The 23,144-nt window shown below is 40.0% G+C and overlaps 1 protein-coding gene across 2 annotated transcripts in view; it reads left to right on the top strand.

Annotated features, from left to right (window-relative positions):
* SLC44A3 (solute carrier family 44 member 3) overlaps positions 1-23,144 on the top strand; it is a 42,821-nt gene that overhangs the window by 540 nt on the left and 19,137 nt on the right. For both annotated transcript variants that reach the window (XM_075508326.1, XM_075508325.1), the window contains exons 2-10: positions 238-345; positions 3,090-3,232; positions 3,823-3,959; positions 5,346-5,439; positions 6,933-7,102; positions 7,667-7,756; positions 8,431-8,555; positions 10,187-10,373; positions 19,537-19,702. In XM_075508326.1, the coding sequence (XP_075364441.1) occupies positions 238-345; positions 3,090-3,232; positions 3,823-3,959; positions 5,346-5,439; positions 6,933-7,102; positions 7,667-7,756; positions 8,431-8,555; positions 10,187-10,373; positions 19,537-19,702 (1,220 nt within the window). The remainder of the gene's footprint in view (positions 1-237; positions 346-3,089; positions 3,233-3,822; positions 3,960-5,345; positions 5,440-6,932; positions 7,103-7,666; positions 7,757-8,430; positions 8,556-10,186; positions 10,374-19,536; positions 19,703-23,144) is intronic.

Here is a 23,144-nt window from a genome sequence, read left to right as displayed (position 1 = left end):
GGGGCTGCGGGCGGGCGGCGGGCGCGGGGTGGGGTGGGGTGCGGCGCGGCGCGGCGGCAGCGCACCTCGCTATGGGCGAGCTGCGCAGCTGTTGCGGGCGGAGAGCTACGAGGTGTTTGGCATTTTAAGCGCAAGGTTATGCTCTTTCAGAAATCTCGGACGTTTGAAACTTTATTTTAATTTCACAGGAAGTTTGTTCGTTTCTTTTTTTCCTTTTCTTTCTTTGTTTCACTTTAGGACTCTGGAGATAGTGTTTATGAACTAAGGGAGTGGAGACCAGTCGTTTACAGAAAGTGCACAGACACTCTCTGGTTGCTCCTCTTCTTTCTTTTCTGGGCTGGTTTGGTAAGCATGTTTTTTTCTGAAAGAAAAATCAGATCCAAAGTAAATGAGGTTCTGCACAGTGGTATACTAAAACTAAACTGAAATTATCATGGGCACAGGTTTTAGGGTCCCAGGATTGCACTGGGACAGAACTGACCTTTGTGGCAGTGCAGTGCTTTATTACAGTGTCTGTTACACTTTTAAATTCTGCCCGTATTCTTTAGATACCATGTATACACAGGGCTGAGTTATTTAGAATTCGCTTTTTTGTAAATTAGTCCAGGCTCTGACTGGGCTCTTATTTCTACTTCTCTCATTCATTGTAGTCTTGTTATCTTGCAACACATCCGTCTGATGTTGTACCAAGTCACTATCTGTCCTGTGCTTAGAACAGCATGCAAGCTTTTGGGAACAGGCTTTGTCTTTCTTAAGTATGAATGTTTTTTTCAGCATATAACTGAGGCTACTCATGATTCTCATGAACACACTATTAATCAGTTTTCAATTCAATTCCTAATAACTCTTTTAATGGAAGCTAATGCAGAAGAATATACATGTTTTGAATACTGCATAAGCTGAAGCTGAACTTTGTGAACAGGATAGGGTTTTTTACATGCTGTCTTATGCTTAGCGCTTTGATCAGTGGAGGGAATGCCAAAAATTAAACCTGTCAAATGGTGAGGATTTAGGATTTTTGTTTGTTTTCTCTCACTGTTTTCATTGCTCAGTTTCTGTGAAATAGCTTATTGCATACATGTATTTGTTTTCTTCCGTTTGATCTTATTTTTAAAAGATTAAAAAAAATTTGGTGACACTGATTTGTTCATATTGTGAAAAAAAATTGAAACCATGTTAGTAACTCTGTGGAAGTGTGTATCACTGGCATGTATAGACACACCCCTCCAGCAGTCATACAGCCATGTATTTCTTAACAATATTTGTGGCTTGTATCTAGCATTCTGCACTTAAAAAAAAATAATTCACATGCACACAGTGTTTGCCATACTGTTGGTGATGGACCTGTAGTGTCCATCTTTAGAAGGAATGCTGGAATTTTTCTGAAAGTGTATTTCAGGTTGAGTTACAATGCCAGCTCATTTCTCCTTTTTCTTCTGAGAACAATTTAATTATTAACAAATATTTGCTATGTAAATAAACTGGATCTGAAAATATTTTGTTACTGTAACAAATACCACATACACAAGTAGTATGTCAGCTTTAATGGTGGAGTCTCTACAAAGATCTCCATACAAGATGGCATTAACATGCAGTCATAATTTTTTAAAAACATTATTTAACTAGTTAGACTGCAAACATATGAGCAAAAATGAGACTACATTGGGGACTAAGGAAGCACGTACTTACATGTTTGTGTATGAGACTCAGTTTTTGCCCGGATCCCATCTTTAGTCACAAGTGTTAAAAGTAGAATAACAGATAAAGGCTCTAAACCTTACGTAAGAAAGCAGTTGTGCTGGATCTGATCTGTGCAATCTGTCTCCAGCACAGCTGATATTCAACAAGATCCATGCAAAGTAGTAGTGGTTAATGTGGGACTGAGAAGTCTTGCTGCTGCCTGCAGTTGGCATGTAGCCATGGAGCTTAGCGTATTGTCCTTGGTGTGTGTGAAATGTGGTTTAGACCCCATGGGACAGAGGAGATGATTGAATACTGAGTTCTTCCATAGCTGGAGTGCTGTAAATAAGCCTTAGGGTAAAGTAGTGCTCAGGACTTCACCAGCCTCCCAGAAGAAGAATTGCTGCTTCTTGGCACTTTAAAAGGTTCTTTTCAAGTGGTGTTTTGGCCCTCATGGCGTACATGAGCAGGATTATCCAAGTTTCGGCTGGGATAGAGTTAATTTTCTTTCCAGTAGCTGGTATAGTGCTGTGTTTTGGATTTAGTATGAGAATAATGTTGATAGCACACTGATGTTTTTAGTTGTTGCCAAGTAATGCTTACACTAGTCAAGGACTTCTCAGCTTCCCATGCTCTGTCAGGTGCGCAAGAAGCTGGGAGGGGGCACAGCCAGGAGCTGTGTTTAAGCTGCATTCCAAGGCAGAATGTCTTATATTGACTAAGGGTTGCTGCTACTTGGCCAACGGAGGTGCTTAGCTGCCCCTGGGGTTTACAGGGAGCTGATCTGCTGGGGCTTTGACCTGGCAGCAGGGCGCCTAAAAGATCAGTGCAGAGTCACCTAAGTCCCTAGTGTGGCTCTCTTCAGTTTTTTCACATGTGTTAAAGAATGCATCTTCCTGAAATTTCAGGTAACCTGCATTTTAATTATACTTTATATGTTTAAAATATATCTCTGATTAAATTCACTAGCAGCTGCAAGGGCTCAACATTTCAGCAGATATATTGCCCTGGTGTGCCTTGAAGGCCACTCTGAAAAACAAGAAGCAGTGGGCATGTGAAAAATTACCCTTTGAGTGACCTTGCCTAGTGACACACATGAACTTCAGTAGAGGCAGTGTTTAGCACCTTATTACTGCTTTCCTATTGTTTTAATCAGGACCCCTATCTTTCTTCTCTGGTGATACTCTGCTTAATTCATATACTTTCAGCAATAGATGAGGGAAAGCTCTAAGGAGGCAATGGAGCTGAACTTGCCCGTATGACTTGCTCCGGCCTTGTGCAGAGGGGTGAATTTTAGATTTAACAGTTTGCATCCACAAGACAAAAATGCATGGGTTAAAAGGAGTATTTATTGAATGGGAAGGAAAAGCTATCTTAGCCTGATTTCACATTAAAAAATATTTCAACAGATGTTTATAACTGGCTATGCTGTGATGGCTGGTGCTACAGAAAGACTTGTGCTTGGATATGACAGCTTCGGGAACATATGTGGTAGGAAGAACACTCCTGTAAAAGGGGCACCCCTTTCTGGACAGGACATGACTAATAAAAAGTAAGTACATCAGATAATGTCTAAATAAATCAAATGTTGAGATCTTAATAAGGTACACATCTTCCAGTTGTCAATCATATACATATGTGTATATATACATGCTTATATTGAAAGGCAAAAAAAGGTGTGAGAGTGGTGCAAAATGGTGAGTGAAACTAAAAAGTTAAGGTGGAATTTGAAAATGTGCTACATTGTTATGCTTTATGCTGGCTTCTTCTTAAATAGGATCTTAAATAGGACTTTGGCCAAACTAGCAGTCATTCTATATGACAAATCTTTGTACTTAAGGAGGTTGCATGTTGAAGTTCCCAGTCATTCTGTCGACTTCCATGAACTAGTCCTTGTAGAATGGCACCCACCATGGCAGTTTCTGATCCCATTTAAGAACATAAAATGAAGTGTAAAAATGTAGCATATTCTCAAATTGCTTCTTAACTTCTGACTTCAAACTCCATTTTTTCCATTATATGTGGAAAAAGAGTTTTATTTGCTTTGTAGCACTTTAAAAAGATGGAAAGAAGGCTCAGAATTTAAACCTATAAAAACCAGAAAGCTTGTTTTTTGAAAAGAGGATCTTTTTTTCTTTCTAGGTATGTGTTCTTTCTGAATTCATGCAGCCTGGAAATGCAAAGCCTCAAAATCAGTTCAGTTTCCTTGTGCGTGTCTAGTTGTCCACAAGAGCAACTCAACTCTTTGGAAGACCTCCAGAGTTTTGCAAGGAATAATGGTGTGCAACAGGGAATATGAATATCTTAGTGTATCTGTAGAACAGCTGAGCAGCTTTCACTTTGTTATTCTTATGTTTGCTACGCTAGGGAGTCATTTCTTACCATTAATTTCCTGAGCAGTCCATAGCAACAGAAAATAAAATGTCTTGTTTCTGCTTTATTTCAAAGCCATAGTTTCTAGAAATGTTACAGCTCTTATGCAAATTCAAAAGTTGTTGATTAATTCCTGCACAATGCTGAGATTATCCAGCAGAAAACTGGCTGCTGAGAATGAACTAGTGTAATTTGGGGGCGGGTGCCAGTAGGTGAACAGAGCTCATATGCTATTTGAGAAACTTGTCCAACTGGTTCTTTTAAATTTAATTAAAACTATAGTGGAATTATTAATTCCAGAGATACACAAGTGTTTTTATCCTTTTAGACATCAGATCCCAAAGTTTGCTATTCCACCTTAAATTTTTTTTATTTTATTCTGGTGTTCAAGATGGATATGATATCAGAAGTAGCTGTTGTGCAAAAGAGACAGCTCCAGTTCATTCATGTCCAACATGTAAATAAAATAACCTGTAGCCTAACCCTTATTCCATAGGGTATGTGTAAACTGCAGACCATATGAATATTAATGGCTATTTTTATTGCAGGTCAGAATTCCATTCTTTTTTGTTTTGTTGTTTTGTTTGGTGAGGATTGCTATTTAAATTGACAACATTTGTTTTAATTTCATTTTGGGCTATTTTGCCATCATTTCGTATGTACAGAAAGGTGTAAACACCTGTGATATTATATAAGTGTTTTCAGTCTAACTGAATATAATTGCATTAAATTCCATCTACACGCTAAAACTGCTTGTGAGTTTATCTCGAGGGAGAGGGCAGTATTGCATTTTGAATGGCCTGAATGTATCCAGCCTTTCTTTCCCAGAAGCATTATATAATGGAGCAGAGCATTATTAGCAGAGTATCTGGTAGTATTTAGCCTAGAGCCCAGAAAATGTTAAGTTTCTGGATAGATATATATTCTGTTCTAAATCATGAGGGGCCTAGTTCTAGTGTAGCATCTGCCATTGTAGGTTTTTCTGTTATCTTATCTTAATGAGTAAGAGTTTAGAGCTGAAGTATCGCACTGTGGAACAAATAGTATGCCTGCCCTCCAGGAAGATCAGTAAATGGTAATTATAGTGAAGTCTAGAAGGCAAAAGATTCCACAGAGGTTGCTTTAGATTTACCCAGTTAACTAATTTGTTATTTACATTCCCACTGGAATATTGGGGTGCACATGGCCTGCTAAGGGATCAAAGCAGAAATGTAAACAAAACTTACTTGATAATGTGTTTTTCTCTAAAACTTTAACTAATAATTAAGTTACCTTTTTTTTTTCCTTCTTAGGTTCTTGTCTTTGCGTTTACAACCTGAACATTTCCAGTTACACTCTAAATCCAATGGCAGCTGAGCTGTGTCCCCCACTGCCAGTTCCACCAAGGTACTAATTACTGGGTACTTTACAACACCCTTGAGTCCAAACAGCTTCTTAAGGATTGTTACTTCTTCACGTTTTGTATTTGACTTGGTGCTTTACAGTCAGAATGGTTTTGCTTTATTTATTTTTGTACATGTATCCTTATGAGTTCTTATGTGTGCCTGTGAACATGGCAGCGTTCTGTCCCACAGAATGAACAAGGACTGCATTCCCTCCATTCCTCTACCCTTTAGAGATTTTTCCTCTCCAAATCAGGGCAAAAGCACTCCATATGAGGAGTGACTTATCTCCTGCACAGACTTTTGCTCTCTCGCTCAATGCCAAGGAAGAGGAGCTGTGATCTTGGGCTTTGCTTACTATCCTGAACCTAGAAATTTCCATCAGAATTATTTCATAGCCAGCTGGCTTGAAGCACAGGTCTGTGGATTGCACTGTCTTTAACATTTGGCATTTGTGAGTCAAAGGCCTTAAACTCACGATTTTAAATTCCACTGTGTCATGAAAGTACAGCAAAGAATTGGAATTGCACGTTTGTAGAGCTAAGTCATCCGCTCTGAACAAGAGAAAATAGAGGAAAAAAGCAAACAGAAGAGAGCAGGAGACACATAAAACCATTACATACAGTGGATCAAAGGAGAGCATGAAACTGATGAAAAAGTATGGCATGTTTTACTTATTTCTTTGACTTTTTAGGCTTTTTTCTGTTTGGCAAGGAACTCAGCAAAGTTATTAATCTTGCACAGTAATATTTCATAGTAGAAGCAAAGCTGGTCAGAGAAGTTTTTAACCGTTGCTGAACAAACCTCTCCTTTTTAAGTATGAATATGTCTTTGTTGTAGTGCAGCATTGCCGAAGTGGGACAATAAATATATTCAAGAAGCTTGGCTGGGAGTGCCAAATAATTTCATTTGTAAATATTTGGTGGTGTTAATTGTACCTTACAAACATTGTTTTGATGTGGCTTTTAGAATGTTGAGGTATCATAAAAACAATGCAAAGTGTTTGTGGTCTAGAATTATCTACAACAACATAGCTTACAGCTATGTTAGCATGAGTTTAGGTTTTACACATGGAACCAAAGCAGGTGAAGCCAGACTAGAATGGGAATAGGAGCTACATGCTAATGGTGATTGAGATAGTAGTTCATTTTTTCTCCCAGGTTGATCTTGAATGGATGTTCTGGTACAGTGATACAGGCATGACGCTACTGGGAGTTTATTTTGCAGATGAAACAAAACCCGACCATTTTTAACGGACCACTCCCATGCCCAGTGCCCTGTTGTGTCAGACTCCATGTGCAAGGTCTCCTCCGGGGTGGGGAGGATGCCTGCCAGGTTACAGATCAGACTGGCCAGCTGTGGCTGCAAAATTGTGTTGAGGATGCCGCTAGGTACTGCAGAGGCCTTGAAAGAGACTAGTGCAATGGATCTCTGTGGATTTGAAACTGTTTGTCCGGTAATTAATATTTTTTACCATCTTTGTTTTTAACCTTACAGTAAATCCTTTCCATTGTTTAATCGATGTGTTCCACAAAATCCTGAATGCTATTCCAAATATGCATCTGTCTTAATAAGTATGGTTAATGAAATGGATGTTTTTCACCGAATTCTGAGTGGAATATTGGCAGGAAGAGATACTGTGATAGGACTGAGTGTCCTTGCACTAGGTAAGGCTATAAATAAAAAGTGAATAATAATATTCAATTAAAATGTGAGGTTTCAAATGTTTCTATTAACTTTATATTTTTAATTTAAAAGTGATCTTTTTCATATTTTCTGGGCAGAGTTGTTTTTAAGAAAGAGTGATTGTGTTTTATCAGGAGGCATTTAATAGACTGATGAAATACAGGTCTGTGAAATATCAGATTCTGTGTTCCTTGATATGATCGTATACCTCATTTCAGGGGACTGTAAGAAAATGTTGATGGAAAAAAAAAGGCATCAGCACGAACATTTTAACTTAAATCTTATACAAAATATTATTGAAAAGCTAATAATTCCCAGGGTGAAATATTTTGGTTATAAGCTATTTATTAGTAAGTTATAGGTAACTGTGTGTTTTAAATGTTAATAAGGTTGCCAGCTTTACTAAATGCTGTTGCTTTTGAGACCACTGTTTAAAAATAAAAGTCCAAATTCTGCAAGAACCTTAAGTTTATCTTTAAAGTAAATAAGAGTTGAGTTAAATGGGTTGTAACACTCATAATAAACTTACTTTGTATATTTTTCAGCCTTCTCTTTTATACTAGTTTTAGCCTTCAGATTCATTCGGATGCTTCTGGTCCATACTTTGATTGCACTGGTTGTATTTGGGTTGTTATGTAAGTATATTTACCTTTTAGCATGTGCTTAGTCAAATGGATCGTCTCACTGAACTGAAGGAGAGGCAGCTGAACAAACAGCTATCCTTTTTCTCCATGGCCATCCTCAGTAACCTTAAGCTTACCACAGCCATTTCCAAGCTGAGCCCTGCTTGCCTTTTGGTGCCAAGGTCTGGCTGTGCTGTTTCAGCTGCTGAGTGTTGGGATGATGATGATTTTTATTTTTTTATAGATTCCTGGAAACAACATTTCTTTTTGCAGATGAATGTGGTTATGAAAATGCTACTGTTTCAAAGAAAGTTTAGTGAAGTTTTACATTGCCTACTTTAGAAAGGGAGAACAATAGGAACGTGTCCAGCTAAAGCTTATCATTCCGTGAAAGTTAGCTTTATATCTCCTCAATGAAATTACGTGCCTGAGCTTTAGAATAACTGCAAGAAAACCAAACATTCTGCTGCGGTTTTACCTCAGACTAACAGACCATTATGTGGTTTTTCTCTGTGGTCATTGATACTGTGCCTCTCTGCTATGCGACAGTATTCCTGAGCTGAGCTTGGCTTAGGCGGAAGGGCGAGAGACTCAGGAGGGAGGCCAGGCAGACGTCAGCCTGCCAACAGCAGTGTGCTGCAGCCTGGGGAGTGCTGCCTGCCTTCATGCTGCTCTTGTTTGCTCAGTTGTCTCAGGTGTTCTCTGGTGGCTCTATTATGACTACAGGAATGATCCCAGCACTGAATTGGAAACAGAAAAGGAAAATGTAAAATTTCTACTTGGATATGCTATCTTCTCAACAATAGTTACCGTAAGTAGCATTTTACCCTAAGCAATGTCAGAGGCTGTAACTTGAAAACTTGAACTACAGTGGGTCTGCAACAGTAAAAGTAATTCCTCATTCCTTTCAGATTTGAAAATGAGAATCAATTATAAGATCTGCTTACAATCATTTAAATAGTTTTATATCTTCATTGTGAAATTTGTTTATCAGCACAGGGCTCTGCCACACTTCAACCCTGTACAAACAGTGTTAGCATTGGTGGTGTAGAAATGCAAGAATTGTGTTCCATCCCCATTCTTCTCTGCATCAGCTGACTGGAGAATCATGTTGAGTGAGCAGAGGGGCACTGGCTTGATATGAACGTGAGATCTGTGGATTCAGCCTACCCTGTCAGTAGGAGAAAGGGGTGGCAGCTCTTTTAGACAATGAAAGGGGTAGTGAAGCACAGGCAGCAGTGTCTAGGCCTCAAGTTATGGGGTTAAATTCTGCTTTTCTCTCATTGACCTTGTTTTCCAACAGAAAATCTGAGTGTGGCTTGCAACTTTTAAAGTGATTTTTTCACTCTGGTGTTGCAATGTTAAAGGAGTCATTGCTCAATATGAGTGTACGGACAATTTGTACTTCATGAGACATTTGCCAAAAGTATTGTTCTTCTGTTTTCCTAAAGCAGAGTAGGATCCATAGACTGGAATTCACCAGCTATGAACAGTCTGACAGTTTACAGTGACAAATATAAATGTGTCACAGATCAGATTGTTTTCATAACCTCTGTAAGTTATGACCTTTTTACTTTTGTTGATACTAAAGGAGTAAGAAAAGGTTCCTTTGTATGTGTGTGTGTTCCACTACAACTGACTGTCGTTTGCAGAACTGTGGGAACATCCACTGCTGCAGGTTATGCTTCTCTTCAGAGCTGGGAACATCCACTGCTGCAGGTTATGCTTCTCTTCAGAGCTGGTGGCTTCTTTCTAGAGCAGACAAGAAAACTAGTGAAGCAACTGCCGCTGGTTGCATTTATTACTTTATAGATTCCAACCTCTCTTTTAATTGCTGTTCATAGTTGTTGTCATATACAAAGAACTGGGGACATTGTGGGGTTTTTGACTCAGGGTTTTGTTGGTGTTTTTTATTACTTTGGGAAAAAAATAATTTATTTAAATGAGGTTTCATTTTTATGTCTGCTTTGCTTCCATACATACACAGCTCTCCAATTAGTTTGGTTGTGATACTGTCCTTTCTGCAGAAAAGGACTGGTCCTCCTACCATTGTGAACAGTGGCAAGCTGACCTGAGTAGGAAGAAAGTTTAAATGTTCATGACGTACAGAGTACGTGAAAGGAATGTGTAGCATGTAATGTACATTTGTGTTTGCTGTAAACAAAACAGACTGTTTCCACTGGGTGAATTCCAGTTTTATGAATCCTATTTTGTTTTAAAGAAACAGTAATAATGATTTCAGAAAATCAGACTTTAATCCACAGGCTCTTTGAGAATATAGGCAGTGTCTCAGAAAGCATTTCCAGTGCACAGTAAGTTTATGTAAAATGCCTTGCTGTCATGTCTTTGTGAAATCTGTACCCCCGATCCCACATTTGACAACTCTGCTACTTTTCTTAAGGAAAAAACCCCAACTATTTGCCTTTTTATTTCCTGTAACAGGTTGTTCTGCTTTCCCTTGTACTTGTACTAAGAAAGAGGCTTCAGTTCACTGTACAGCTCTTTCGAGTTGTTGATAAAATCATTGGCAGAATTCCTTTCCTCCTCTTCCAACCACTCTGGACCTTTCTGATTCTCATTGTCTTCTGGGTATTTTGGGTTGCTGTACTACTTAGCTTAGGAACTGCAGGTAAGTATATGCTTTCCATGTTTTTGGATGAACACTATCTGTTTCTTAAGTTCAATTCTTAAATATGGGACCTCCTGATGTTAGTGTACAAAATGTGGGCTAGCATTGTTACACAGCTGTGTTACTCCTTCCTTTTTTTGTTTATGTTTTTTTCCCCCATTTGTTGGCGTCTTCAACATTGCCATAGTTCTGTGAGTCATAGCACTACAGAAGAGAGATTTTTGCTCCTATATGTGGACTTTAGTTTTGTTCTTTCTCAATTATTTAATTTATTATTAGATTGTGGTAGATACAGTATATATTTGATGTATTTAAATTAAAAAATAACAGGAGGGAGGAGACAGCTTTTAGTGTAGTTGTTCTGAAATGAGAATGTTCATCTCCTCTGACTATAAACAATGTCCAGTTGTCATGGAGGCAGAACGTTGTTTCTGAGCAGTAGTTCGGTGACAACTGCTATCGTTATTCAGACTGGTACAACAGTACTTGGATTAATCCAGAGGTTCTTGCAGTTGTAGGGGAGGTGCTCTGTAGAAATAGTCAATGACTATGAAAGATCTCCAAGAACAGATTTTGAGTATGGAAGTGGTATTACTGAGGGACATACCACTATTAGATCTATCACTGATTGAACTGGGGTAATTTGGATGCTGTCCCTTGGCCCAGCATCACGCCATCCAAGGGAGGAGGAGGTTGTTCTTCTGTGGAACATCACCCAAAGAAGGGAAGCTAAACTCTGCATAGCTTTGGGGATAACTCCTCATGCATACATCAGCCTTTGTACATAGGAAGCATTAAAATTTGGGGTTTGGTTTTTTTTTTTTTTTCATTTTAAATTTCTAGGCCACTGCTAGGAGTCAGTTGTTGTCCTTTGGGTTGGAGCTGATGCAGAATTGATGCAGATAGACACAGTTGTTTGTCATTCCCATATTTATTCATGGATTTTCTATTTTCTGAATTTTGGCAGTGGTTTCTGTGTGGAAAACCAAACACAGCCTAGCTCTTCAAATGCTTATGTGTTACCATTTTATCTTGTGTTTCCACCACCCCTTGAGACAGTGGCTACAGTAACTCCTCTGTACAGGCTTACAGATCCCTGCTAGGCCAGGAAAGCCTCCAACCTTTCTGTAGCTGAGCCCATTGGGCAAAACTGGAAGTATTCCCCACCTCCATGGGTCAGGTACCTCACTCCTCTTCCATCACAACTGTTTCCATCTCAGTCTCACCCTGTTAATTCTGGCTCCCTGTACAAGACCCACTTCACTTGTAACACAACAGTCCATCTGTCTGAGTCCGTGTTGGCGTTGCAAATCACTCACCCATTGCTTAGACTAGGATAGGATCTGTTTTCCTCCACTTTCATTGGAGAGTCATGCAGGTTTGCAAGGGTCTCTCCATTTCTACTGCCTTTCCCCCGGTAGCTCATGTCTGTCAGAAATGGCTGCTTGAAGCACTTGTCTGGCTGATAACCTGCTTCTCCTGCAAAAGGGTCAGACCTAGTAAGGCCAAATGTCCAACCTGCAGCTTCTTTGTGAGTTGTTTCTGGCTGACTAAACAGTCAAGCAGATTCACTTTTCTTTAGGTGTCATGGATATTCCTTCTCCACACTCTGAGTTGAATTTTCCCTTTACAGAGGCAGTGTTGCGTGCTAGACACAGCTTTGTATCGTTGTTAGCTTTTCTGCAAAATCTTCATCCCATTTATGCACATATCAGCCAGGCAGCAGTAATTTTCAAACTGGCCTTGTGGGGTACCTTATCACTGGTTCAGACCAGTCCTTTATAGAAAGGAGCATCTCCTGAGCTATCAACCAACTGTTCATTTGATGCACCTGCTTGGATCAGATGCAATTTAAGATAAACATTAACTATAGTGAATCTAGTAGCAGGTAAATAAAATGAATGATAACACACACATTTGCTAAATATATAATTAATAATAACTATTAGAGGAAATAGTACATCCTTGATGTTAAGCTGAGCTGGCCCATTACCCACAGGAAAATTCACTGGTACTCCTAATATGCACACATAAGGATGTGAAGTTTGCCCTCGTTAAGTCTAAATTTAGAAAATGCCAGCTGAGTCTGTTGTATTCAAAAGCTTTTGGAAATGCTGCAATCATCAGAAGAGTAGAAATATTTTAGCTCATATGACGGAAACAGCTTGATGATAAGTGCAGGATTGGGAACTAGTCATGTATTTCCTGGACGCTTTTACAGACTTTGCAGGAAAGTAGTGACTTGCACATTATATCCAAAAGCAAATTCCACATGTAGTCACAGGGAAATAAAACCCAATGACAACTGCCTTTGAGAGGCTTTTTATGCTTTTTCCATGTTGTGCCATTTTCCTTCATTGGTTATATTCTCTGTTTCCTGCTAGACATTTCCCTTCAACTTTTTTTTGGTTTTTTTTCTGCCTGCTTGGAAAGTAGGATTCAAACAGTTTGTGACCTGCTGTTACATTCATAGTGCAGCACACGTCTCCTGCCTCAAAGGTATTTTATTTTTTGTCTTCTCCCTAGCATAATAGGAATGCTGATGTTTCCAGCGAGTGATACAAACAGAACAGTACAGAAGGCAGCATAATCTTGCTGCACAGTAGAGCAACGTTAAAGTTTCTAGGACGCTCTCACTTTAGAAAGAGCTGACTTTTTGCAGGTTTAGCATAAGAAGGGAAGGTCATTTCCAGGCACTTAACTGTCAATATATTGCTAATATGAGGAATGTAGTAAACATATGTTTTAACTGAGGTCTTCTGCCAGGATATTTTTAGTGTAGATGTCAATCCTTGTAAGATTTTTCTGTTAAGAGTTAGTGCGTTAATATTTAGAAGAGAATGTGCATTTGATAAACGGTCCAAACCAGTTCTAAGTTACAGCCTAAGCATGAATGCAGACAGAAAAATGCCACTCTCCATGTTCGATTATTTTTCTGGTTAAAACTCGATTCTATTAATTTTGTCATTTGTATCTGTAATTATTGTTTTTGTGAAGCTGTCTATGTTAAACGGTGACTGTTGTTGCCCAACAGGACTGAAGGGAGCTCTCAGCAGAGTCCCGGGGCTGAGGGGTTTATGTAAAGGACATGCGAAGGACCTGCAGCAGCCCCAGTGCCCGCTAGGTGCCGATAAAGTCGCGTCAGACAGGGTCTTCTGGCTCTGCGCCGTTGTTTACAGCTGCTCTCATCACAGAGTAGCTGCTCCTGAGAGGACTTCGAAGTCAACAAAGGCAATTCTTGCCTTTTAATGATCTGGGGAGGAGGTAGTGAAGGATTGTTTTATCCAGCTCTCAGGTTGAGGAGATTTGTCGAGGTGACACAGGAACTCGGTGTCAGCAAGAAGTATGATAGTTGTTTGGATTTCCAGTCCCATACTCTACCTCAGATTTGTTTTGTAGTTCAAAACTTGGACAAATGAACAGTAGACTAGATTTGGTATTGAGTCTATTCCTTTAGATTTTATTTCATATTTTCAACCCAAATATGAGTCCTCTGAAATGCTGCCTGTTAACGCAGCTCACGGTAAGGTAGCTCATTGGGTGTTTGTTTGCTCTTCTAGGATGACTAGTACTTACACATCCCGTAAAAATAAATAAATATAGTACTGTATGGTTAATAATGCATTGGCAGAACAGCTTCGTATTTCCTACTAGTTTTCTGCAATCGCCCTGTAAATGGAAGACATTTCTTTTGCTTTCTGAGTTTTGGGGACTTTTTGCAACAGCTGAGAGTACTTGTCTGAAGATGTCCCAAGATATGCTCCCTTTAAGAAACTTGTTTTCTCTGTTGACAAATAGTAGCCTAGCCAAGATCCAGTTTGTAAAATGCAGGTGGTGGTTTTCTTGTTTTTGACACTTTTTATTCTCACAGATACATTTTCTGGGGCTATGCAGACTATATTTTAAATGTAAATATACCAAGAAAGCTGAAAAAAATGAAATGGTTACAAAGACGCTAGTCTTTTGTCTAATACAGAGAGATGGGCAAGTGAAATTGGCCTTCTGCTGTGCTGCACCTGTTCTGAATATTTTCCTTGAATCTTCACTAGTTATATAACATTTATAGCGTCTCCGCATTATAGTGTCTCCGCATCTTACAGCTCTGGAGCACTTGATCCTCACTTCAGCTGTAGTGCACCTGATCGTTATGCAACCACAGAGGCACCCTATTTACATCCCCTCCAAAAGTTAGCGTTACTCTGAGAAATGACTAACTTCTTGGGAGCTATAAAAGACTATAGCCCACACTTGGAAAGGTACTTATGCACATGACTAACTTGAAACACATGGATAATCCTATTAAAATTGGTGGGACTACTTATGCATTTTAAGGTAGGCACCTGCTTAAGTACCTTGGTAATTCAGAATCTGTAAGAGCAGCAGAGACTGAGTGAATTCCAGACCTAGAAAACTAGGAGAAATGCCAGACTCCATGAGACTTGAGACAGCACAAACAGTGGCACCAGTTAGAACCATTAGCTGGCTAGGAATGGAATTCAGCTGTGCTTTGGAAAAGCTGATATGTCTTAGGGTCATTGAGTCTTATTGTTTGCTAATTTGTGTGGCATTTCACTGCAGAACTGAAGTGGCCATGTGGCACAGCAAAGCATGTCTTTCAACTTGCCAGCATGCAGGAGCTGTGAAATCCACATGACATAAATACTATGCATGTAATGTAGGATGAGAAGGCGGTGTGAGATTTTTGTGTAACGAAGGTGCATCCTACAGGCAAGTGAGCAATAAAACTGCCACATAAAGCTGTGCAGTAGCAAAACCAGCAATAAAAATGTATTTCCTGCAGGGTCCTTGACATTCCAATTACAGTCAGCTAGCTTAGCTGTAAATACCACTACATGGAAAAAAGCTAAATAAAATAACACAATAAATTCTGTTGCAGGAAGCATGAAGATTCAGTGTATGATGCCAGAACCTTTCCTCACTTAGCAGCGGGAAGGGCACATCATATTTTCATGTTAACAGGAACTGATAAACAAGGTCTCAGTATTTTCTGGTCAGTGGTTCTTTGTTTCTGATAAGGAAATTGCTGAACTAGACTTCCCAGGAATTTTCATCCCTCACAACAGCCTACTGCTCAAGGCATCAGCAAAACCTTGCAGCAGCAGTTGCCAAATAAGAGCATCTGATATGTCTGAAAGTACTAAAATGTAGCTAATGATAGTGCATGTGCACACTGACTTCAGTATCATTGCATTGCTGTGTTGACTGACATAATGGCACAGCACTGGGCTGCAGCGTCAGATGGAGAAACTCTTCTGAATTCTGCTGCAAACACTTGTGCCTGTTTGCATTGTTAACAACACTTCTTTGAAGTATTTGCAGCAGATCAACATTTGTACTGATCAGAGGTTTTCAGATTTGGTGATTCAGTTGTAGGGACTTCAGTTCTTTACTGACTTCTTAATGTTATCACTAAGAGTGTATAGTACACCAGAAAGATTCGTGATTATATAGTTGGAGAAAAATACTCTGTTGACAAATTAAACCATATTTCAAGGCTTTGTTGAGAAAGTTTAGCTTGTGTGAACTTGTGAGATAGATCACAGTGGAGTGATGAGGAAAATAGCATATACTTTTCTCAACAGGGTATCTAGGATAGCTTTAAAGTTTATCTGTGCTACTAAGACTGACATATGAAAAATAGCATTGCATGTAATTCTGTTGGCAAAATTATGCATGCACGGTAGGCCCAGAAGACAGGGAATCAGTCAGACACAGATGTCTACATTGGTAAACAGATTTCTGTGAAGTAACAAAAACAGTTTACCATATGTAGACAGCAAAGTGATCAATGGTGAACTCACAGGTGGATGTGCCTGATTTCTGTGCAGCAGAGCACAGTGCTGTGCACATGCACATGTGTAAGGTTGGCCAGGAAAGACAAAGCCATTACTGTTGTTACTGCAGGTGGTTATTGCAGTAGGCTGGTAAAAAGCAAACAGAATTAGTTTACTGTACCTACATTTCATAGAATCATAGAATCGTTTAGGTTGGAAAAGATCTTTAAGATCATCTAGTCCAACCGTGAACCTAGCACTGCCAAGTCCACCACTAAACCCCATTCCTCAGCACCACGTCTGCACGTCTTTTAAATACCTCCAGGGATAGTTACTCCACCACTTCCCTGGGCAGCCTGTTCCAATGCTTGACAGCCCTTTTGGTGAAGAAATTTTTCCTAATATCCAATCTAAACCTCCCCTGGCTCAACTTGAAGCCATTTCCTCTTGTCCTATCACTAGTTACTTACTGACGCCCACCTCGCTACAGCCTCCTTTCAGGTGGTTGTAGAGAGCAATAAGGTCTCCCCTCAGCCTCCTTTTCTCCAGGCTAAACAACCCCAGTTCCCTCAGCCGCTCCTCATCAGACTTCTGCTCTAGACCCTTCACCAGCTTCGTTGCCCTTCTCTGGACTTGCTCCAGCACCTCAATGTCTCTCTTGTAGTGAGGGGCCCAAAACTGAACACAGTATTCAAGGTGCGGCCTCACCAGTGCTGAGTACAGGGGCACGATCACTTCCCTAGTCCTGCTAGCCACACTATTCCTGATACAAGCCAGGATGCCATTGGCTTTCTTGGCCACCTGGGCACACTGCTGGCTCATATTCAGGCAGCTGTCAACCAACACGCCCAGGTCCTTTTCCACCGGGCAGCTTTCCAGCCACTCTTCCCCAAGCCTGTAGCGTTGCATGGGGTTGCTGTGGCCCAAGTGCAGGACCCAACACTTAGCCTTGTTGAACCCCATACAGTTGACCTCGGCCCATTGATCCAGCCTGTCCAGATCCCTCTGTAGAACCTACCTACCCTCAAGCAGATCAACACTCCCACACAACTTGGTGTCATCTGCAAACTTACTGAGGGTGCACTCGATCCCTTCGTCCAGATCATTGATAAAGGTATTAAACAGAACTGGCCCCAACACAGAGCCCTGGGGAACACCGCTTGTGACCGGCCACCAACTGGATTTAACTCCATTCACCACAACTCTTTGGGCCCGGCCATCCAGCCAGTTTTTTACCCAGCGAAGAAGTCAGTCTTCCTGACAAAACTACAGAAGCAAAGCCTGAAATGTGCCTTTTTTGGAAAAGAAATGTTCAGGTGGATTGTATGGTGGAAAATGTGCTTAATTCTGCTACCAAATGGCATAATGTCTTTGCATAAAAATGCGGAGGTAGGAGACCTTCTTGTATCTCATTGACCTATCATTTGCATAACGTCCCTCGGTAAGGGCTATAGGCTATGGTTAATGAGCATATTTGGCTAGTTGTGTGTGCTGCAGGAAAACTGCAGTCTAGAACCTCTGGAAGAAGTAAGGGAGATGAAAAATCCCTTGAATTCAGAACAAGAAGGAATGGTATAGCACACAGCTTATTTTAATGTACCAAAGTAAATGAATGTATCCTGAAAAATTCCCTTTAAAAAACAAAAAGCTTTTGCATCCAATCTTAAAACCAGGGAGGCAGGGGATGGGGAGGAATGGCAGAGAGTTTGTGAAAAGAGATCTGAGTAGTAGCTTTTTCACACCATCAAGTGTCTTGCATTTAACAGGCTTAAAATACATTAGAATATAATGGCAGCAACAATATTTCTGTGAGTGACCAACCGTACAGCACTGCAAAGAGCTTGCCTGTTTAGCTAAAATTGGTAACCTTTCAGAAAATAAAATATCTAGAACATATGTGTTTATGCCCTCATGTAGGGGTGCAAGGATCAAAAAATGGATCCTTTCGAAGCACTTTAAAATAATTTTGCAGCGCTACTATGGGGTAGATGAATATTTTTCATAATTTACAGACAAACGGACCTTGGTTCTGAAGACTTATAAAGGTTGTCAAAACCTGAGGGTATTGCTGAAAACAAATCTTTATTGTTTCTATTTTTAGCTATTCTTGAGTATGAACTCTGTGGCTATAGAAAAATAGGAGAGAAATTTGGTGAAACCATTTCATAGATAGTGAACTTGAAGGTGGTGTGCTGTCCTGTGGGAAAACATAGAATCATAGAATCATTTAGGTTGGAAAAGACCTTTAAGATCATCGAGTCCAACCATAAGCCTAACACTGCCAAGCCCACCAAATGAATACACGAAGTATTAAAGCTTAAGTTGTAACGCTGCTCTAGCAGTAATAGACAATTCTATGTCTCACTTTGTTATTTCTTTCATGGAGTTAGAATAAGAAACTGCTCACCTCCAGAGATTGTTTTATTCTGTGAACATGGTTATCTTGAAGGTTATATAGCAGGTTATGGACCTAGAGACCTTTCACTAAGAACAAATGTCCAGATGCCATTATCCCCTGACTAGACTTCAGAGTCAAGTGGCATAAATAGGATTGCATAGAGAAAGGTCTGATTGCTAAATTATCTGAGTTACCCCCACCTTTTGTGAAAAGCCATCTGTTGAATATGGAATAAACACTTTGTTATTAACAGAAGTGGAGGCAATTTTTTTTAGCTTGAATAAGTGAATTTGTCAATGTTCCTGAATACAGTAGTAACATTGGAGCATATACTACCATACAGATGTTTGCCTTTTTTTTTTTTTTGTGAGGGTGCCTTTATGTGTCTGTATTTTGCACAAAGATTGAAAAATATAGAGAACAGAAAGCTAGTTGCCATGGTTCTAATTAGGAATACTAATTAAAATAATAATTCTGGTTTTTTGCAATGGTCCATTATGCATCCTTAATATTTTTCTGCAGTCGTTCTCTTTTGCTTCTTATAGAAAAAATCTAAAGCATTTCATAACTGACTATGAGTTTATTTCAAATTTGAATGAAGAAAATTAAGATTTCATTTACTTCTGAAACATTTGGTTACTCAAATCTTGAGTAATATTTTCTCAGAAATCTTTACTAATGCGTAGCTGTCCTTTTGACTTTATTGGCAGCTGTGTCTCAATCCCAATTTAAACCCAAACTTTTGCTTTTTGTAAAATTTATTTTTCAAAATTCTATTTGAATTACAGAATTTTGGTGCTCTGACTTTGTTAGAATGGATAGAATTAAATAGCACCTGAATTTATTTTTTTATAGTTTTATTGAAGAAAAGTTAAGAAAAAGCATACAGAAGCACTTATATGTACTTCCCCCCCCCCCCCCCCCCCGTCTGGTGTGTTATAATAATACAGTGGTGTAATCCCAACTCTAGGTACTGCACAGACTACTTCAGGAGGACAAGTAGAATACAGAGCTCTGTCTGGAATTTGCTACATGGCATGGTATCATTTCGTTGGCCTTATCTGGACTAGTGAATTCATTCTTGCCTGTCAGCAAATGACGATTGCTGGGGCAGTGGTTACTTGTTACTTCAACAGGTGAGTGTAGAATTGCCCCCATATGGTTTTGGGGATTTTCCAGCATTCACTTTCAATCTTTTTCTAGCCAAAATATTCTCAGATATACTGCAATTTCTGTCAATATCTTGGAATCCAATTTAATATAAAATTATGTTGCTTGTTGCAGGATCTTGAGTAAGATTTTACAATGTGTATGATATTAATGTGACTCACCCCTACCGTTGGAGTTACTGGGCCAAACTGAGCCTTGATACAGTCCAATAGAGCTCAATTGACTCTGGTGAAATTGCCATTCGCAAGGCACAGACTGCATTTGACCCTTTTCCAGGAGACTGCATTAGCTCCAAATGGAGATGCAGTATATAGCTCCTCGGTAATTTCATGTATTCATAGGCAGTTTGACCTCTTCCTAAGTGTTCATCCCTGCTCTGGGTTTCCATTTGTTCTGACTGCGTAAATGCCTACTCTGCTACTCCTCTTTTCATTCTGTGCCAGTATTTTCAGTTAACTGTAAATGCTTTAACAGCACTGCTAAGAATTGAGAGATGTGTAAACAAACTTTCTTGAATTTTATACTACCCTGAAATGTAAATGTGGAAGAAATGAGGACGAATCTCTACTTTTCATGATTTATACTGTTTTTTAGACTTGCAGTATTGTAAAATGAAATTAAATTGGTTTCATGCACTGGAGCGATGTTAATCCTGTCATTGTGGGGGAAGATTTAAATCTCAAAATACATTGTTCAGTTTTTTGACAATGAAGAGAGTAGTATCCTGAAAACATTTTCCCTCATAAGTATTTTATGAGCTCTCTCACCCTCATTGCTCTGTTCCTCTGCGCCCAGTGATGAGATTTTCTGGTCTGTGAAAAACTCTGGCATTTTAAGGCATTTCTTCATTTTGGATTAGAGGAATATGGTGATAATCTCAATTTGTTGGAAAATTAGTCCTTGGGGAAGGCAACCTGAGAGTGAGTCGGGGAGCCTGGCAGGAGAGGGACCGGGGACCCTGGGGCACTGGCCACAGCCGCCCGGGACTGTTGGGCTCGGGCAGCTGGGAAGGGAGGCTTTGGGTTTCTCCAAAACCTAGGTAGCAGGTTTCTGTCGATGCTCTCTATCTAGAATGTATCCCTGATGTTTCAGTTGCTGATAGAAAGGCCTCCTGCTGAAAGGTTTCCAAATGGTCTGTTCCCCTCTGCCCAGCAGAGACAGCAGCACAGGCCCTGCTTACAGCAGCGACTCTGTAAGGATTTCCAGCTGCAGCCAACAGCGGCTCTGCTCCAGCCAAAACAGCAAAGCTGGAAGACCTGGTAACAGCCAGTGCCCACCATTGTTTTAAGCAATGTTTTGTCATCCCATCCAAAAAGCCAAGGCAGGGCAGTGTTTAACACGTGTATCAGGAGCCTGTCTCTGCTAGGGTTCTCTACGCAGCCAACAGCCATGCCACTGAACTGGTGCTAGTAAAAGAGCAAACAAAACCTAAAATGCTGCTTTTTAAAAGGTTGAGATCTGTAGAGTGACACAGTCTTACACTGCTATTTTACATGCCATGATAGGACCTGAAAAGGGAGGAACTTGCATTTCTTATGTCATCTCCTTTTTCCTATTGAAGCTCTAAACACAAGTAACTAGCGTGGCTGTGGTTCTGTGGGTAATGGGCTGCTCTTTTCTTCTAAGCAAATTTATGTACCTCAAGCTTTAGCAATTGATTCAGCTTTAGCAGCTGAATGCTGAAGCACTAAGGGTTCATTTAAATTGGCTTTCTTGAGAAAGCACAGGAAAAAAAAGCAGTTTTGCGGACTTACTGGGTTATGCACCGCAGTGCATTTTGGTACGAGACACCATCTAAATACCCAGGGCAAAGACACTGTCCATATCTTCTTCACACAGAGCAGGGAAGCACCTGTAGAAACTGCTGTCATGACATTTACTGCTCTGTTAGGGTCTTCCGCTTTCCAGCTATTTTTTACTGCTGCAGGAACTGGCCACAGAGTACAGAAGGTTCCTGCACCCAATTGTATTGAAATCATTTTGTACATCTACTGTCGAGCCCTCCTCTTGCTTGCCAGGTGACATGTACTGTGTTGAGAGAGTTGTGCTTGGAAAGGGAAATGCAGTTTTTCTGCAGTGGTGATCCCTCTTCCTGGCCTTTAGGCTGTCAGCACAGATCTGCAGAGACACAGAGCTGTGCAGGAATGGGGAAAGGATGGTTAGCTGCAAGAGCAGTGGCACCATCAAGGGCAAGGGTTATCTCAAGCTGTTCCAGCAATTCTGAGCTTGTCTGCTGTGTGTTTTTAATGTATTCCCTGGGGCAGCATCATAAAGGCATGTCACAAGAGTTTGTTTATGATACCTCACAGAGACGTTTTCTTCTTGGCTTGTAAGCGCTCCGAGGAAATGGCACGGCCTTTCCCTGCGGAAATCTCGTTCCGCAGCACATGCAGCAATGTGCTGCACAGCCAGCAGCCACAGTGGAGTTGCAAATGGGGAGGGCAAGGGGTCATTTAGCTGGATTAGCTTTACAGGTGACGTATGTTTGACCTGTAGTACCACCACTGAAAATTTTATTTCAGATGAAACACAAGTGCATGAAAGATTTTATTCATTTAATAAAATAAATAGAACTTTTTTACTTAATGATTACTTTTTATGACTTGTGTAAAGGGCTCAGTCTTTTAAAAAAACTTCTTTGTTACTATTGCTGTTTTATATGAGGGTTTATTTTCATCTTAGCGTGCTTAGGTGTTATGTGCGTATTTACCTTTTCAGTGAGATGAGGCTTTTCCCCAGTCTGGGATTAAAGGAAGGTGGTATGGTAACTTGATCCATGTCACAGGCGTCACTGTCCTGTCCATGTTTGAGCTTATTCAGTAACTCCAATGCATGTATGTCACTGCACAGGGTTGAAATTAAGGAAGTGTACAAGCATTTGCAGGATTGGGGTTTTCCACCTGACTCTTAAGGTGTTCAGCACCACAACTTCCGATGGATTCAGTGAGAGGTGAAATACATACATCTCCCAGTAAGTCAAAAATCCAAGTTTATGGATTTGCACTAAAGTCATTGAGAGATGAACTAGGACCAAATTTTTAAAGGATTCCTCTTCCCTTTTCAAATACATCTGCAATATTTATGAGCATCCTTTGCCCTACTTACATACTTGACCTAACCCACGTAAAAGAGCCATCAGGATGTATGTAGTCAGACCTGTCCCTTGTGGTTTTGAGAACAGGTAAAAGGGCAGTTGGAAGTACAGTCTGTGTGTTCTCTGTTATTCTGATAATGTCTCTTTTATTACAAATCTTGTAATTCATTGTATTTGTTTAAAAACTGAGATTCATATTTACATATATGGTTCATTCCTTAACACTTCTGAAGTCTTTTACACTAAATCTCTTTTTAGGCAGTCTTTGAAACAGATGAGGCAGGATTGAAGAAAACTATAAGCACAGCTCTGAA

Source organism: Mycteria americana, chromosome 7, assembly GCF_035582795.1.
Source record: "Mycteria americana isolate JAX WOST 10 ecotype Jacksonville Zoo and Gardens chromosome 7, USCA_MyAme_1.0, whole genome shotgun sequence".
NCBI lineage: Eukaryota > Metazoa > Chordata > Aves > Ciconiiformes > Ciconiidae > Mycteria > Mycteria americana.
Note: the sequence above shows the minus strand (reverse complement) of the source record. Positions and strands in the feature narration are given on the sequence as shown.